Source organism: Lampetra planeri, chromosome 44, assembly GCF_965212315.1.
Source record: "Lampetra planeri chromosome 44, kcLamPlan1.2.h2, whole genome shotgun sequence".
Taxonomy (NCBI): domain Eukaryota; kingdom Metazoa; phylum Chordata; class Hyperoartia; order Petromyzontiformes; family Petromyzontidae; genus Lampetra; species Lampetra planeri.
In genome coordinates, this window is record NC_136150.1 from 5,186,769 (window position 1) to 5,204,130 (window position 17,362).

The 17,362-nt window shown below is 54.8% G+C and overlaps 1 protein-coding gene across 1 annotated transcript; it reads left to right on the forward strand.

The window, feature by feature from the left end:
• The first annotated feature begins 1,126 nt into the window (after positions 1 to 1,126).
• Positions 1,127 to 16,841, forward strand: LOC144732871 (caveolin-1-like). Its single transcript, XM_078614523.1, has 3 exons — positions 1,127 to 1,258; positions 7,135 to 7,323; positions 14,704 to 16,841. The coding sequence occupies exons 1-3, from the start codon at positions 1,247 to 1,249 to the stop codon at positions 15,046 to 15,048; spliced, it is 546 nt and encodes a 181-aa protein (XP_078470649.1). The 5' UTR covers positions 1,127 to 1,246; the 3' UTR covers positions 15,049 to 16,841.
• The last annotated feature ends 521 nt before the right edge of the window (positions 16,842 to 17,362 follow it).

Genomic DNA, 17,362 nt, shown 5'->3' on the forward strand with positions numbered 1-17,362 from the left:
AATAACACGCACACAATAACACACACACTAACACACACACACAATAACACACACACGCACAATAACACGCACACAATAACACACACACAATAACACACACACTAACACACACACAATAACACACACACTAACACACACACAATAACACACACACAATAACACACACACACACAATAACACACACACGCCGACACGCTTACACTAACACACACGCACACGCTTACACTAACACACACGCACACGCTTACACCAGCACACACGCACACGCTTACACTAACACACACACTGACACGCATAAACACACACCCCCACCCCCTGCCCGCCACTGGGAGTGGTCAAGAGACACGGGGAGAGGCACAGAGACTCGAGCCAGAGACGCGGAGACTCGAACAGAGACACGCAGACACAGAGACACACACACAGAGACAGAGACACACACACAAAGACAGAGACACACACACAGAGACAGAGACACACACACAGAGACAGACACAGAGACTCACACACAGACACAGAGACAGAGACACAGAGACACACACACAGAGACACACACACAGACACAGAGACTCACACACAGACACAGAGACACAGAGACACACACACAGAGACAGACACAGAGACTCACACACAGAGACTCACACACAGAGACTCACACACAGACAGAGACTCACACACAGAGACACACACACAGAGACACACACAAAGAGACAGAGACACAGACAGAGACACAGACAGAGACTCACACACAGAGAGAGACACGCAGACTCACACACAGACACAGAGGCTCACACACAGACACAGAGACTCACACGCAGACACAGAGACACACACACAGAGACACACACACAGAGACAGAGACTCACACACAGAGACACACACACAGAGACTCACACACAGACACAGAGACAGAGACTCACACACAGACAGAGACTCACACACAGAGACTCACACAACACACAGACACAGAGACTCACACACAGACACAGAGACTCACACACAGAGACACACACACAGAGACACACACAGAGAGAGAGACACACGCAGACAGACACACACAGAGACACACACACAGAGACTCACACAGACAGAGACTCACACACAGAGACTCACACACAGAGACTCACAACACAGAGATAGAGAGACATAATCACAGACACACACAGACACACAGAGACAGAGAGATAGAATCACAGGCACAGAGAGACAACAGCAGAGAGACAGGCGGAGCCGTTACCCCCAGGACGCAATGGATGCACAGGTACGTGGGTACGTCGGTTCGGATCAGACGGGATCGGATTGAGTGAAATGGGATCGTGTATCGGATCTGATCAGACGGGATCGGATTGAATGAAATGGGATCGTGTATCGGATTTGATCAGATGGGATCGGATTGAATGAAATGGGACCGTGTATCGGATCTGATCAGACGGGATCGGATTGAATGAAATGGGATCGTGTATCGGATCTGATCAGACGGGATCGGATTGAATGAAATGGGATCGTGTATCGGATTTGATCAGATGGGATCGGATTGAATGAAATGGGACCGTGTATCGGATCTGATCAGACGGGATCGGATTGAATGAAATGGGACCGTGTATCGGATTTGATCAGATGGGATCGGATTGAATGAAATGGGACCGTGTATCGGATCTGATCAGATGGGATCGGATCCGTCCACAGTGGAGGCGAACCCCGAGTCGCCTCGCCGCCGTTACGCCCCAGAGGTCTTAACGCTGCGGTGGACTCGACCTCGGTAAGAAGCGGCAATTCCACGTTTCTATGGACGAGGCCAAGTTCGTTGATCCGTAAGACGAGCCCTGTTGACATCGCACGAAGTGGTACGGATTAGGAATTTTGTCGGTCGCGAAAGGATCGTGGTGATGGTGGTCGTGATGCTGATGATAGAGATAGTGATGGTGATGATGTCGGTGGTGATGATGGTGGTGATGATGATGATGGTGGTGGTAGTGACAGTGGTGGTGGTAGTGATGATGATGGTAGTGGTGGTGATGATGGTGGTGATGGGAGTGGTAGTGATGATGGTGGTAGTGACGATGGTGGTGGTGGTGATGATGATGGCGGTGGTAGTGATGATGATGGTGGTGATGATGGTGGTGGTAGTGATGATGATGGCGGTGGTAGTGATGATGATGGTGGTGATGATGATGGTGGTGATGATGGTGGTATTGACGATGGTGATGGTGGAGATGATGGCGGTGGTAGTGCTGATGACAATGGTGGATCATGATGATGATGATGGTGGTGATGGTGGTAGTGCTGATGACAATGGTGGATCATGATGATGATGGTGGTGAAAGTGACGATGGCCACAATGAATGGAACGCCGCCGTGATCAGCAGCAGCAGCGTTCGGCTTGAGCCAGCCAGCCAGGCAGCCAGCCAGCCAGCCCAGCCAGCCAGTCAGTCAGCCAGCCAGGCAGCCAGCCAGCCAGCAAGCCAGCCAGTCAGCCAGCCAGCCAGGCAGCCAGCCAGCCAGGCAGCCAGGCAGCCAGCCAGGCAGGCAGCCAGCAGTCAACCAGCCAGCCAGGCAGCCAGCCAGCCAGGCAGCCAGCAAGTCAACCAGCCAGCCAGCCAGTCAGCCAGCCAGTCAGCCAGACAGCCAGGCAGCCAGCCAGCCAGTCAGCCAGCCAGACAGCCAGCCAGTCAGCCAGCCAGTCAGCCAGCCAGACAGCCAGGCAGCCAGCCAGCCAGTCAGCCAGCCAGTCAGCCAGCCAGACAGCCAGGCAGCCAGCAGCCAGCCACCCAGTCAGCCAGCCAGCCAGCCAGCAGCCAGCCAGTCAGCCAGCCAGCCAGTCAGCCAGCCAGCCAGTCAGCCAACCAGCCAGCCAGTCAGCCAGTCAGCCAGCCAGCCAGTCAGTCAGCCAGTCAGCCAGCCAGCCAGCCAGGCAGGCAGCCAGCAGTCAACCAGCCAGCCAGCCAGGCAGCCAGCCAGCCAGGCAGCCAGCCAGTCAACCAGCCAGCCAGTCAGCCAGCCAGTCAGCCAGACAGCCAGGCAGCCAGCCAGCCAGTCAGCCAGCCAGCCAGGCAGCCAGCCAGCCAGCCAGCAGCCAGCCAGTCAGCCAGCCAGCCAGCCAGTCAGCCAGCCAGCCAGTCAGCCAACCAGCCAGCCAGTCAGCCAGTCAGCCAGCCAGCCAGTCAGTCAGCCAGTCAGCCAGCCAGCCAGCCAGGCAGGCAGCCAGCAGTCAACCAGCCAGCCAGCCAGGCAGCCAGCCAGCCAGGCAGCCAGCCAGTCAACCAGCCAGCCAGTCAGCCAGCCAGTCAGCCAGACAGCCAGGCAGCCAGCCAGCCAGTCAGCCAGCCAGCCAGCCAGGCAGCCAGCCAGCCAGGTAGCCAGCCAGTCAGCCAGCCAGCCAGCCAGCCAGCAGCCAGCCACCCAGTCAGCCAGCCAGCCAGCAGCCAGTCAGCCAGCCAGCCAGCCAGCCAGTCAGTCAGTCAGTCAACCAGCCAGCCAGGCAGCCAGCCAGCCAGCCAGTTAGCCAACCAGCCAGCCAGTCAGCCAGTCAGCCAGCCAGTCAGTCAGCCAGTCAGCCAGCCAGCCAGTCAGCCAGGCAGTCAGCCAGCCAGGCAGCCAGCCAGCCAGCCAGCCAGGCAGCCAGTCAGCCAGCCAGCCAGTCAGCCAGGCAGCCAGCCAGCCAGCCAGCAGCCAGCCAGCCAGTCAGCCAGCCAGCCAGCCAGCCAGCCAGGCAGCCAGCCAGCCAGCCAGGCAGCCAGCCAGCCAGCCAGCCAGGCAGGCAGCCAGCCAGCCAGCCAGTCAGCCAGTCAGCCAGCCAGTCAGTCAGCCAGTCAGCCAGCCAGCCAGCCAGTCAGCTAGGCAGTCAGCCAGCCAGGCAGCCAGCCAGCCAGGCAGCCAGCCAGCCAGCCAGGCAGCCAGTCAGCCAGCCAGCCAGTCAGCCAGGCAGCCAGCCAGCCAGTCAGCCAGGCAGCCAGCCAGCCAGGCAGCCAGCCAGCCAGCCAGCCAGTCAGCCAGTCAGCCAGCCAGTCAGTCAGCCAGTCAGCCAGGCAGCCAGCCAGTCAGCCAGGCAGCCAGCCAGCCAGCCAGGCAGCCAGCCAGCCAGCCAGCCAGGCAGCCAGCCAGCCAGGCAGCCAGTCAGCCAGGCAGCCAGCCAGGCAGCCAGCCAGCCAGCCAGTCAGTCAGCCAGGCAGCCAGCCAGCCAGCCAGCCAGTCAGCCAGGCAGCCAGCCAGTCAGCCAGGCAGCCAGCCAGCCAGCCAGGCAGCCAGTCAGCCAGCCAGCCAGCCCAGAGTGCCACCATCTGAGTCCACCTCCCGGCACAGCAGAATTGGGACAATGGGGCCCAAATTCTCTCCAACCTTCAAAGTTCAAGTTCATGTATTAGGTATATAGCCCTGTGAGCCATTCGGCTCTTGAATCGGGTGCAACCGCAACAAACCAACAAAAAAACATGAACAAGAAAACATCTTAAAGTGACTGTGTGCAAACAGAAAATCCAAGAAAAGACAGCAAAATATTGCAGAAAAAAATCACCGTACACCAACGCGCTGCGTGCAAATATCCCCGTCTCAGTCCGCCCAGCATCGGTCTGTTACAGCGGTTCAGTCTGCCGTGAGTTCGCGTGCGCTCGGGGCAAAGTGCTCGGTGGCTTCCCACCTACAACCCAGATCGTGTGGCACAGCCCTTCCACCGGCGGCGTCCATAAATGACGTCACGCGATTTTGGACGATTTTTGACCACCCCCCCCCCGCCCAGCCTGGTCACACGGCGTCACAAAAAGTCAGAACCCCCCCCCCCCCTCAAATATGACGTCACAAAGCTCTGCCCCCCCCCCCAATTTTTTTTAAAACATGCTTCGAATCGCTTCAAACTATTGTCATTGAAGTGCGTATTTAATGTGGCGCTGCACTCTGATGTTGTAGGAGAAAACATTTATTAAAAAGTCTATTTAATTAAGTAGAACGTGTTGTCTATATTTATTTAAAGTTGCGCATTTTGATGCGACGTCACATTTCTCAAACCCCCCGCCCCCCACGTCACACATCGTCACAAATGTCTGACCCCCCTCCCCCCCTAAGTGCGTGACGTCATTTATGGACGACGGCCCCTTACACAAAACAGTACCTGTACTGTAGCACAAACGGCACGTGTTGTTGTTGTGTGTCGTTACGCGTGGGGGAGCAGTAGCCTAGTGGGTAGCGCGCTGCGCTGATAACCCGACCACCCGAGTTCGATTCGCGCTCAGGGCCACCAGCAGCGGTGACGATCATCATCTGAACCGGTCCCAGATAATTATCGACTCAAATGAGAACCCGAGGCGCGGTGGTGTGGTCAACATCGCCGCTGGGGAGACAAAGGCGGTGGAGCGTGGTGCTGGCCACCCACCCCCCTCGTGTGCTAACAGCACTTGCCCCAACAGTTTGTTGAGGCTACACGGGTGGGATCTTTGTCTTTGTAATGTTGTCCACTGAACTACTTAGCCGGGGAGCGGTGGGAGTGGTGGTGGCGGCATCGCTGCTGCAACGTGGGTGTCTAAGTCTGTGTGTGTCTGTGTGTGTGTCTGTGTGTGTCTGTGTGTGTCTGTGTCTGTGTGTGTCTGTGTCTGTGTGTGTCTGTGTCTGTGTGTGTCTGTGTCTATGGGTGTCTAAGTCTGTGTCTGTGTGTGTCGGTGTGTGTCTGTGTCTGTGTGTGTGTGTCGGTGTGTGTCTATGTCTGTGTGTGTGTGTCGGTGTGTCTGTGTCTGTGTGTCTGTGTCTGTTTGTGTCTGTGTGTGTGTCTGTGTGTGTGTCTGTGTGTGTCTATGTCTGTGTGTCTGTGTGTGTCTGTGTGTCTGTGTGTGTCTGTGTGTGTCTGTGTGTGTCTGTGTGTGTCTGTGGGTGTCTGTGTGTGTCTGTGTGTGTTTGTGTCTGTGTCTGTGTGTGTGTGTCTGTGGGTTTCTATGTATGTGGGTTTCTATGTCTGTGGGTTTCTACGTGAGCATGTGGGTTTCTATGTGAGCCTGTGGGTTTCTATATGACCCTGTGGGTTTCTGAGTATGTTGCTTTCTACGTGACCCTGTGGGTTTCTGAGTCTGTGCGTGTATATCCGAGCCTGTGGGGTTTTTTTCATTTTCCGTGAAACTTGTGGGTCTCAACTGCACGTGGGTTTCGAGGTGGTGCCATATAGCAACCCTGGCTCGCCCGGAGAAGGCGGCACAGCAACAGACCGTGTGCACCACCCGCTCCGTCTGCCTGGGATAGAGCGTTGCCCCCTCGCACGGACGCACACGCGCGCGTGGGTTTTCCCACGCTCTGGTTTCTCTCCCGCTTCGGGCGACGCTCATCAATCGGCCGGCAACGCCCCCCATACGCGGAGGAGCGCCAGAGCTCGGGCAAATTGCTGTCGCCGGCTTCTCACCACGTGGCTGCTGATGCTACCCTTCCCGCTCCCTCGCCTGCGGTTTAGTTCCAACAGGGAGCCACATCGATTTGTTTACCTTTCCGTTCGCTTCGCACTGCTCCTCGTGTTTTTGCATTGTTTGTTTGTTTGTTGTTGTTGTTGTCACGTTCCGACCCCGTGCCGCGACTGGACGTCTGCGACAAAGAGCTTCGTGGCTCGTCAGATTCCCCCCCCCCTCCCCGTCCCCCCCCCGTGCACTGCAGATAAACATTCCGAGCCATCCTCTCTGGGCGAGAGCGAGGCAGCGTCGGCGCGTCACAAGTTTACATTAATGGGGGGATCCTTGTCTTAGTCGTGCGAACACGCACGCGCGTCTTCGCCCGCGTGGGTTCACGCGAGCGTGCGCGTACACCCGTCCGCCCGCGTGTCCACCCACGCGTCCACCCACGTGTCCACCCGCGTATCCGCCCGCGTGTCCACCCGCGTGTCCACCCACGCGTCCACCCACGTGTCCACCCACGTGTCCACCTACGTGTCCACCCACGTGTTCACCCGCGTGTCCGCCCCGCGTGTCCACCCCGCGTGTCCACCCCACGCGTCCACCCACGCGTCCACCCACGTGTCCACCCGCGTGTTCACCCGCGTGTCCGCCCCGCGTGTCCACCCTGCGTGTCCACCCACGTGTCCACCCACGTGTCCACCCACGTGTCCACCCACGTGTTCACCCGCGTGTCCGCCCCGCGTGTCCACCCCGCGTGTCCACCCCGCGTGTCCGCCCGCAGACCACCAGCCCGCTGCGCGACGAGGGCAACATCTACCGACCGCAGAACCGCGGCGTCACGACGCTGGAGGACGTGAGCCCCACGGCGGCGCTGAACGGAGACACGGCGGGCCGCGTGGTGGACGCACACACGCGGGAGATCGACCTCGTGCAGAGGGACCCCCGCGACCTCAACCGCGACGTCGTCCGGGTGCGGTGCTCGCCTCGCGCGACCTCGGATGACCTCGGCTGATCTCGCTTGACCTCGCCTGACCTCGCCCGCCATATCACCTTGACCTCACCTGACCGCATCTGATTTGTCACCTGACCTCACCTGACCCCACGTGACCTTGTCTGAACCCCGCACCTGACCCCACTTGACCCCAGCACGCCTATAATCCAGCACTGCGGAGGCGGCGAGGGTTGGCGGATCGTGGGCGTAGAGGAGTGTGGACTAATCTCCATCTACGCTATGAGACATCTCCTTTACCAGTGGCAAAATATAGTGATAGGTTTTTACACTTTCAACTGGTACAACAACTGACACCTTTATACAAGGCATCATGTTCGCAATAACCACAACACAAGCAGTCAAAATGCAAACAAAAAGAAACAACTCTGATGATGATAATGATATGCACTGTCGTTGAAGTTGATTGGTCCACACCCGAGACAGCTTTTCTTAGAGCCTAGTCTCCATTGGTGTTGGACCAGATGACGCCAAAAGGCGCACAACTCAAAGACAGCGCACTATCAGAGTATTGAGAGCTCGGGTTAAGCATTTACACTATGAGACATCTTCTTTACCTCCAAACATGATACCTTGTATAAAGGTGTCAGTTTTTGTACCAGTTGAAAGGGTAAAAACCTATTACTGTAATCTCCATCTGTCCCATCTGTACGGGGGTAGAGTCGTTGCGTGGGTTTCCTGCGAGCTCTCTGGTTTACTCTCAGACGTATTCACTCCTTAATTGGGCTGAAAGCATCACGGTGGTGAGACGTTAACTACCTCGCCTGGCGTACAGGATGTCGTGGGTTAAACCCGGACCATCACGCCTGCTGCTGTATATTTGGAGTTTGCGTGTCTCTCTCTCTCTCGTCATCATCATCACGGTGGCTAGGAGATGTTAACTACCTCGCCTGGTATGGAGGAGGCCGTGGGTTCGATCCCGACCCTGACGCCTGCTGCTGTATATTTGGAGTTTGCGTGTCTCTCTCTCTCTCTCATCGTCATCATCACGGTGGCTAGGAGATGTTAACTACCTCGCCTGGCATACAGGATGTCGTGGGTTAAACCCGGACCCTGACGCCTGCTGCTGCTGTATATTTGGAGTTTACGTGTCTCTCTCATCATCATCATCACGGTGGCTAGGAGATGTTAACTACCTCGCCTGGTGTACAGGATGTCGTGGGTTCAATCCCGACCCTGACGCCTGCTGTATATTTGGAGTTTGCGTGTCTCTCTCTCCCCGTGGTCGCGTGGATTTTTCTCCGGGTCCTCCGGTTTTCCCCCTCCACGTTAAGAATCAACGTCACGCGTTTAGAGTTATTTGGCCGCTCTAAATGTCCACGCGACGATCAGCCACTTTGTTGAGCCGTCGTTTGTGGTAGCCAGGTCGCTTCTGACAAAAGAGCTGGTATAAAAATATGAAGAGAAACGCAGAGCTTGGGCAATTGTTGCGTGTGCCGGCTCCCCGCCTGGCTGCTGCTGCTGCTGCCTGGCGGATCGTGTCTGTGATTCCTCAACGATTGCGGGAGATGCACTTTGCATGGACGTGGCATATGATAATAACATCATATAACTAAATCAACATTCAACATGCTCTGCCTCTACCCTATCCACATTAACAACACATGACCTCGCTTGACCTGACCTAAACGAATCCAATCTGACCTAACTGGACTCTATCTGACTCACTCTCGTATGTTGCTGGGCTATTGATGTGGTTCATAATGGCCAGTCCCACCAACATAATCACCACCACAACCACCACAACTACCACCAACACCACCGCCACAAAAAACAACACCATCACCACTAGAAACACCACAACCACCACCACCAAATACACCAAAACCAAAACACTATCACAACCACCACCATCACAACTACCACCACCACCAAAAACATCACCACCACCAAAAACACCATCAACACAGCCACCAAAACACCACCACCACTACCACTACAAACATCATCACCACCACTAAAATCACCACCACCACTAAAAATATCACCACCACCACCACCACTAAAAACACCATCACCACCACCACAACTAAAAACACCATCACCACCACCAAAAACATCACCACTACCACTAAAAACACTACCACCACCACTACAAACATCATCATCACCACTAAAAACATCACCACCACCACCAAAAACACCACCACCACCACTACAAACATCACCACCACAAAAAACACCATCACCACCACTACAAATATCACCACCACCACTACAAACATCACCACCACCACCAAAAACACCACCACCACCACTACAAATATCACCACCACCACTACAAACATCACCACCACCAAAAACACCACCACCACCACTACAAATATCACCACCACCACTACAAACACCATCACCACCACTACAAACACCACCACCACTACAAACACCATCACCAACAACATCACCACCACCAACAACATCACCACCACCACTACCACCAACAACATCACCACCACCACTAAAAACACCACCACCACCACCACCACTACAAACACCACCACAACCACTACAAACACCACCACCACTACAAACACCACCACTACAAACACCACCACTACAAACACCACCACTACAAACACCACCACTACAAACACCACCACTACAAACACCACCACTACAAACACCACCACTACAAACACCACCACTACAAACACCACCACTACAAACACCACCACTACAAACACCACCACCACCACTACCACCACCACCACACCATGCATGGTGCCGCTACCGTTCGCGGCTCCCCGCCCGTGTGGAGTGGTCGCGTGATCGTGATCTCCGAGCCGAGGGCGCAGGAAGTTGGGGAAATCCCGGCGCGGAATTCCTAATCCGCGGATTCCGGAACGATCAATGAGACGAGGACACCTCTCCCCCCTCCACGTATGGGAGAGGAGGATTTGGGGGGGGGGTAAAGGGAGTGGTGGTTGGGGGGAGTCATTAATCCAGAACAAAGCACGGAGCTAGGTTCATAGCGCGCTGCGCTATGAACCCGGCCACCCGAGTTCAAGTCCCGCTCACGGCCACCAGTGACGATTATCTGAACCGGTGCTGGGCGTCCCCTAGGTCGACTCAGCCTCAAATTAGTATCTGGTGCCGTGTGTAAGCATCGCCACTGGGGAGACAAAGGCGGCCGGGCGTGGTGCTGTCCACCCACCCCCTCGTGTGCCGTGCCGGTCTTCATAGGTGCTCGCTAGCAGCACTTGCCCCAACAGTCTGTTCAGGCTATACGGGTGGGGGACCTTTGTCTTTGTGTATTGTGTGTGTGTAAGTTAAACAAATGCAGCACTGGACACTACAAAGGGGGCAAATAATGTAACGGAAATCTGGCGTGGCCCGATAAAATTGTGTCGCGGGAAGGTTACAGGAGGCGTTGGAAAATGAAGGCAGCTGTCAAAATAATAACAACAGCAATAGGCACAATGGCCTTTATTAATCCACTAAAACCCTCACTGAGTCTCTAGACTGCTCTTCAGGTGGATCCTGCCACGGTACGCACGGCTCCTGCTGCTGCTGATGCTACCCGGCGCGGCATTTGAAGCCATTGGCAGGTTTCTTAAATCGTATCCCACTGATGGATGCTATTTAATTTCTGGCGTGGTGGGGTAAAGAGTGGGTACTCTTATCAAGGACGTTGGATGATGAGGCTACCCACGGCAGCTCCCTCGAGTCGAGGTCCTCTTCCGCCAGCGGTGGCGTGAGCAGGACATTGCGGGGCTGCGCTTTCATCGCTCTCTAATTTTTTTGGTTTTCACTTGGTTGCGTGAGAAAACCCATCACGAGGGAACAACACACTCGAGGGGAGGGTGGGGAGGGGCTGGGTGGGGAGGGTGGGGAGGGGCTGGGTGGGGAGGGTGGGGAGGGGCTGGGTGGGGAGGGTGGGGAGGGGCTGGGTGGGGAGGGTGGGGAGGGTGGGGAGGGTGGGAGGGGCTGGGTGGGGCGGATGGGGCTAGTTGGATGGAGGGAGGGGTGGGGCTGGGTGGGGAGGGGCTGGTCACCCCGTGGTGCCCTTATAAAACTCAACGTTTAACCTACTCACGCCGGCTTGTGCCCGCCCTCACAGTCGGGCATATTTGCGGAATACACCACGCCGCCGTTGACCCTGCAAGCCATTGACCGAGCAACCCAACGTTCCTACCAGCTCCCTCCGCATGAATGTGTTAATTAGGATTTTCTTAATGTGTTCTTTTTATCACGTCTTTGCTACAAATTTGTTACAACGTGATTTAATTTGGCCTACAATTTCACTTCTATTGTTCGTGCCTTTAAAAGCACTATATATTTAATTTTTGTTGCACAAATAGTACGGTAGAAATAAAGTTTGATTGATGAAGGCCGGCACGGCACACGACGGATTGTGGGTGTCCAGCACCACGCCCGGCCGCCTTTGTCTGCCCAGTGGCGACTTTTACACATTGAGGCTGAGTCGACCCAGGCGAGGGAGAGGGGCGAGGGGGATTGCAGAGAACCGATTCAGATGAATCGCCACTCCGATGCAACCTCGTGCACGGCGCGGACAGCACCGCACGCGGCTGCGTCGCACCCTCGTGGAGCGATGGGTGACTCTGTCGACACGACGGCCGCCACGTGTCGACTCATTTTAAGTGGAATTCGCGCGGGTCCACCACTAAGTGTTCAGCTAAGTTCATCCAAGTGGCCTGCAGCTTCTCTCCTGCGCCCGAAGCGTCTCGGTCTCAACCGGTGGTTCTTCTTCTTAGCCTGGGGCAGTGTCGGATCGAGCGAAGTGCGGGACCTGTAGCATATGTTGTTATAATTGGACCTTAATTTAAAAAAAAAACATAAATATTAAAACACAATTTTTTTACTTGCATAGTAAAGTAATTGTATTTTTTCATTTGCTATACAGCCCAGATAATACGACAAATCGCTGACCTTAAACACCCAGTCGTTCATGAAAGTTGAAAGCGGTATAGTACTATAGTAATAGAGCAAGTGCAGAATCACTGAACTGGAATTGATAGCTTCAAAGCGTTTAGCGCGGGGCCCTTTAAAGTGCGGGGCCCGAAGCTACTACTAGCTAGTACTAACTACTGCTAGTAGTAGCTACTACACGTGCAATAGTAGTAGCTACTACACGTGTAGTAGTAGTAGCACGTGTAGTAGCTACTACATATGTGTAGCCACTACACGTGTAGCTGCTTGTGCATGAGGGTAATCCGGCTCTGGCCTGGGGTGCACACACAACCCCGCTGGGGGTGCTAGACATGTCCAGATTGCGTGTTATTTTTTTTTGAAGGTAACTCATCGAAACGCAAATAAAACACGGGGGCACGTAAGTTACAACTTTGTTTCATCAACCCCCGATGTATTTATATACATTGTGAAAAAAACATTTACGATTGAGAATCGAAGGGGTTCAAAGTCTGCAGTAAAGGTGAAGAGCCACTGATCTAGAGACTCACAACACGAAGCATCATCACGGAGATTAGCGCTGTCGAATAGGTACGGTGCGAAAGAAGTTCAACATCCATCCATACACGATGCACCGCTCCTGACTGTCAAATCATCGCACCCGACACCCGACTTGCCTGCAGAATGATTGCAGAGTAAACACAATGCGTCTTGACTCAAGTGATCTTAAAAGACAAACCACTGCTACATTAAATAGCACAGTCGGCTACGTACGGTGCGAAAGAAGTTCAACGTACGTACATCAACGTAGGACACGGGGGGGGATGTGGGGGGGGTCATGGTTGTATAACGCAACCGCGAGAGAGCGATGATCCGAGACTTAACCCCATCGGCGTTTCCAGATGTCTCGAATTTCTCAAATTGTTTCAATTCCAAGGGCAGAAGTGGGGGGGGGGGCGATTCCAGGGTTGTTTTGATGGTGGTGGGGTATAAGGGGGGGGGGCCCGTGGGGGGATTATCTTGGTATGGGGAGCGGTGGCGTAGCGGTTAGATAGTGTGCGTTGCATTTCTCTAGAGCATGTAATGTTTTTTTTTATAGAGAGAGCTGTTTTCAAGTGAGTGTGTGCTTTCCACGTGTTTCCTGAGTGTGTGTGTGTTGAAGAATGTGTGGCACGTGTGTCAACGGCCACCAACACCAATGGCGATAATCTGAACCGGTCCTGGGCCTCCCTTGGGTCGACTAAGCCTCAAACGAGTACCTTGGGTGCGGTGCGTAAAAACATCACCACTGGGGGGAGACAAAGGCGCGCGGGCGTGGTGCTCGCCACACCCATCCCCCTCGTGTGACCGTTGCGGCCTTCATAGGTGCTGCCGGCTCACCGCACTTGCCCCAGCAGTGTGTCAAGGCTATACGGGGGATCTTTGCCTGTTTTTTTTTTAAAGATTGTCTCGGTGAATCAAAGCGCCGTCTGGAAATTCCACCGTTTCATCCTCCGTACCGCATCACTCTCCTCCTCCACCCCCTTCCACAATCGCTCATTTCGTAGCACCGACCACGAAAACCCGCCGCTTGCGAACCGCATCACCCAGAGAGGGGCGCCAGGGACCATCTCTCCTGGCGTGAGTGGCGACACTTCTCCGTAGCTGCTGCTGCTACACTCCTGGCAGCAGCAGCAGCCGTCTGGAACTCTCTCTCTCTCTCTGTGTGTTTTTTATTTCACCAGGTCAGGCCCACTGAGCTATCCGGCTCTTTGTCAGAAGCCACGAATGACACCGCTCAGCGGAAGTGGCTTCTCAACGTGGGATATTCATAGCAGCAGCTAAATATTAAATAATTACTCGCCTTTTGCCCGTCCAAAGACGGGCGTATTGCAGTTAATCTGAAACTTACAAGTGAAAAGCAGCCCACGACGTCATATCCACTGCATCAATTCGTGTGCAATTAGTAAGGCCGCGGTGACACAGACTTATATCATTTAACGGTTATAATCCCTTGTTCATCGTGACGTCCTTTTTACTTTGATGTCTCAACAGCGCTACGGAGACCACGTGACGTGAGGGTTCTGCCTTTGCAGTGAGGGTTGTGAGTTGACGCCGAGGAGGGGGCAGGAGCCGCCTCGCCCCCCCCATGTGGAGTGACGTCACCAGCTAATTATTATTAACGAGGGGGAGTGTCCATTTGGAGGACGTCACTTGCTCATTAATATTAATGAGGGGGGCTGGTCGATGTGGAGTGACGTCACTTACGCATGATTATTGGTGAGGGGGGGTGGGGGGTGTCCATTTGGAGGACGTCACTTGCTCATGAATATTAATGACGGGGGCTGATCGATGTGGAGTGACGTCACGAGCGTTAAGGACTGACATTCCTGGGTGATTATAGTAGGTAGACCCTCCTTCTCCTCACCACCACCTCCTCCTCCTCGCCCCTAACTCGCTCCTTCTCCTCGTCCGCGCACCTGCGTCCGGCAGGTGGAGTTCGAGGACGTGATCGCAGAGCCGGACAGCGCCCACAGCTTCGACGGCGTGTGGAAGGCCAGCTTCACGGCCTTCACCGTCTCCAAGTACTGGAGCTACCGCATCCTCACGGCGCTTGTCGGCGTGCCCCTGGCGCTGGCCTGGGGCGTCGTCTTCGCGCTGCTCACCTTCCTGCACATCTGGGCCGTGGTGCCCTTCGTGCGGAGCTTCCTCATCGAGATCCAGGCCGTGAGCCGCGTCTACGGCGTGTGCGTGCGCGCCTTCCTCGATCCGCTCTTCCAGGCCGTCGGCAAGGTCCTCTCGGGCATCCACGTCGTCCGCCGCAAGGAGGTCGAGTGACCCCCCCCGACGGACCCATGACGACCGCCCACCCGCCCTCCCGCCGTGGCGATGCCGGAGTCGATGGGAGGGGGACGTCCTGCTCACTCGGTCGCTCGCTCGGTCGATTGATTGGTTGAGCGATTGGATTGCTCCGATCAACTGACTGACCCGCTCGATGGACAACCCCGATCGCTCGCGCACCTTCAGTCCGGGACATCTTGCCGCATGGCCGCCACCATTCATGCGACCGAGCGAGCGAGCGAGCGACCTTCGGTGGAGTTGACCGCCCCACTCGCTCCGTCAACCAACCGCTCGCCCGTTCTGTCCATTCCCTGCCCAGTTGACCCTCCGCACCCACGAATGACGATACTCCTTCACTCACTCACTCACCCGCTCGCTCGCTCGCTTCACCAAGCAGCTACGTAACCTCGCTCACCGCTGGCCCACTCGCTCGCTCTTACTCAGCAAAGTGTGGTACAGCGAGTGACAGCTTACTCGGCAGAGTGTTTCTTTGATTTGCTGTTTGCCCGCCCGATCAACTGCACCGCTTGTGCGGGTTGACAGAATCACCCGTGCGGTCGACCGCTCGTTTGAATGCTCGCTCGATTGATTGACGAGTCGACCGACCACTCGCTCAGTCAACCACCGGCTCAGTTGCTCGACTCAACCATTCAACCGCTCAATTGATCATGCATTCAGTGAAACGCTCGACAATTTCAGCCGCTCCCTCAGTCAACCACTCACTCAACCACTCACTCAACCACTCACTCAACGGCTCGTCCATTCAATGACTCACTCAGCCACTCAATCAACCACTCACTCAGCCACTCGATCAACCACTCACTCAACGGCTCGTCCATTCAACCACTCGCTCAGCCACTCACTCAACCACTCACTCAACGGCTCATCTATTCAACCACTTGCTCAGCCACTCACTCAGCCACTCACTCAACGGCTCATCTATTCAACCACTTGCTCAGCCACTCAATCAACCACTCACTCAACGGCTCGTTCATTCAACCACTCGCTCAGCCACTCACTCAACCACTCACTCAACAGCTAATTTACTCAACCACTCGCTCAGCCACTCAATCAACCACTCACTCAACAGCTCATCTATTCAACCACTCGCTCAGCCACTCAATTAACCACCACACTTAACAGCTCAACTCAATCACCCACTCAAGCAACCGACTGCTCACTTAACCAATCGTTCCAACCACCGCTCACTCACCCAACCCACTCGCCCGACTGCTCGACGCTCAACTACGCAGCCAGCTTCACGGCTGGGGAGGAGGGGGGGGTGGTCTTGGTTTGCTTTGGGAGCGACGTCGTTTGGGACCTGACGTGCTGTAGCCCAGCGCTTAGTTAACGCGTGCACAGATAATCACGCGAAGCCGTTGGGAAACGCATCGAGATATTCGCCACGTCGAGTCAATTGAGTGTCATTACAGAGTAAACGCAACGCCGTCTTGACTAAAGTGAGCTTGAACGACGCACAACTGGATGCCAACGCACTGTCTGTCGTGCGTTAGCCATGCAGCTGCCCGCTCACTCCTCGATGTCAGCGTTGTGGACAACTCTGAACCAAAAAAAAACGCTGATGGAAATTCCACATTCCTAGGCCGAGGACCAGTACATCAACATAACAAAAACAAATATATGTAACGTTTTACTTCACTCACAAGTGGTGCTAGCACAACACTCGAATCCACAGAGGGACGATGTCGATGCCGACGATGACGCTCGTGATGGTGGTGAGAATGGGCTCGGGTAACAAAAAAATAAGTAATATAATAAAAAAAACTTTTTTAAAAGACACGCTTTTATGAAATGTACTAGTCATGGAAGAACTCCACGACTCCAGGAAGTGGCCCCGAAGCTTGCCACAACGTAAGGGGCTCCGTGGCCAATTACAGCCAACGTCAGTTGACCACGGACAATTCGAGCCAAGCCGAAACATAACATATAAAAAAGAATGTTTAAAAAAATATATATTTTATGATAGAATATAGTATTGTCATCGGTATGACATAAGTATACCAAGTTTGCAGTCGATACCACATTGGGAAGTGGGTTAAAATTGAGTTCCAAGATTTGAGGATACGACAACAACAACAACCGAGTGAGTGAATCGAAAGCGTGTAGTAGTAATACTAATGATGGTGATGTCAAAGACGAGGATTAGGGGGCCCCCAGGGTCGAGGGTTAGGGGGCCCGTGGGGTCGAGGGTTAGGGGGGTCGTGGGGTCGGGGGTTAGGGGGGTCGTGGGGTCGAGGGTTAGGGGGGGTCGTGGGGTCGAGGGTTAGGGGGCCCGTGGGGTCGAGGGTTA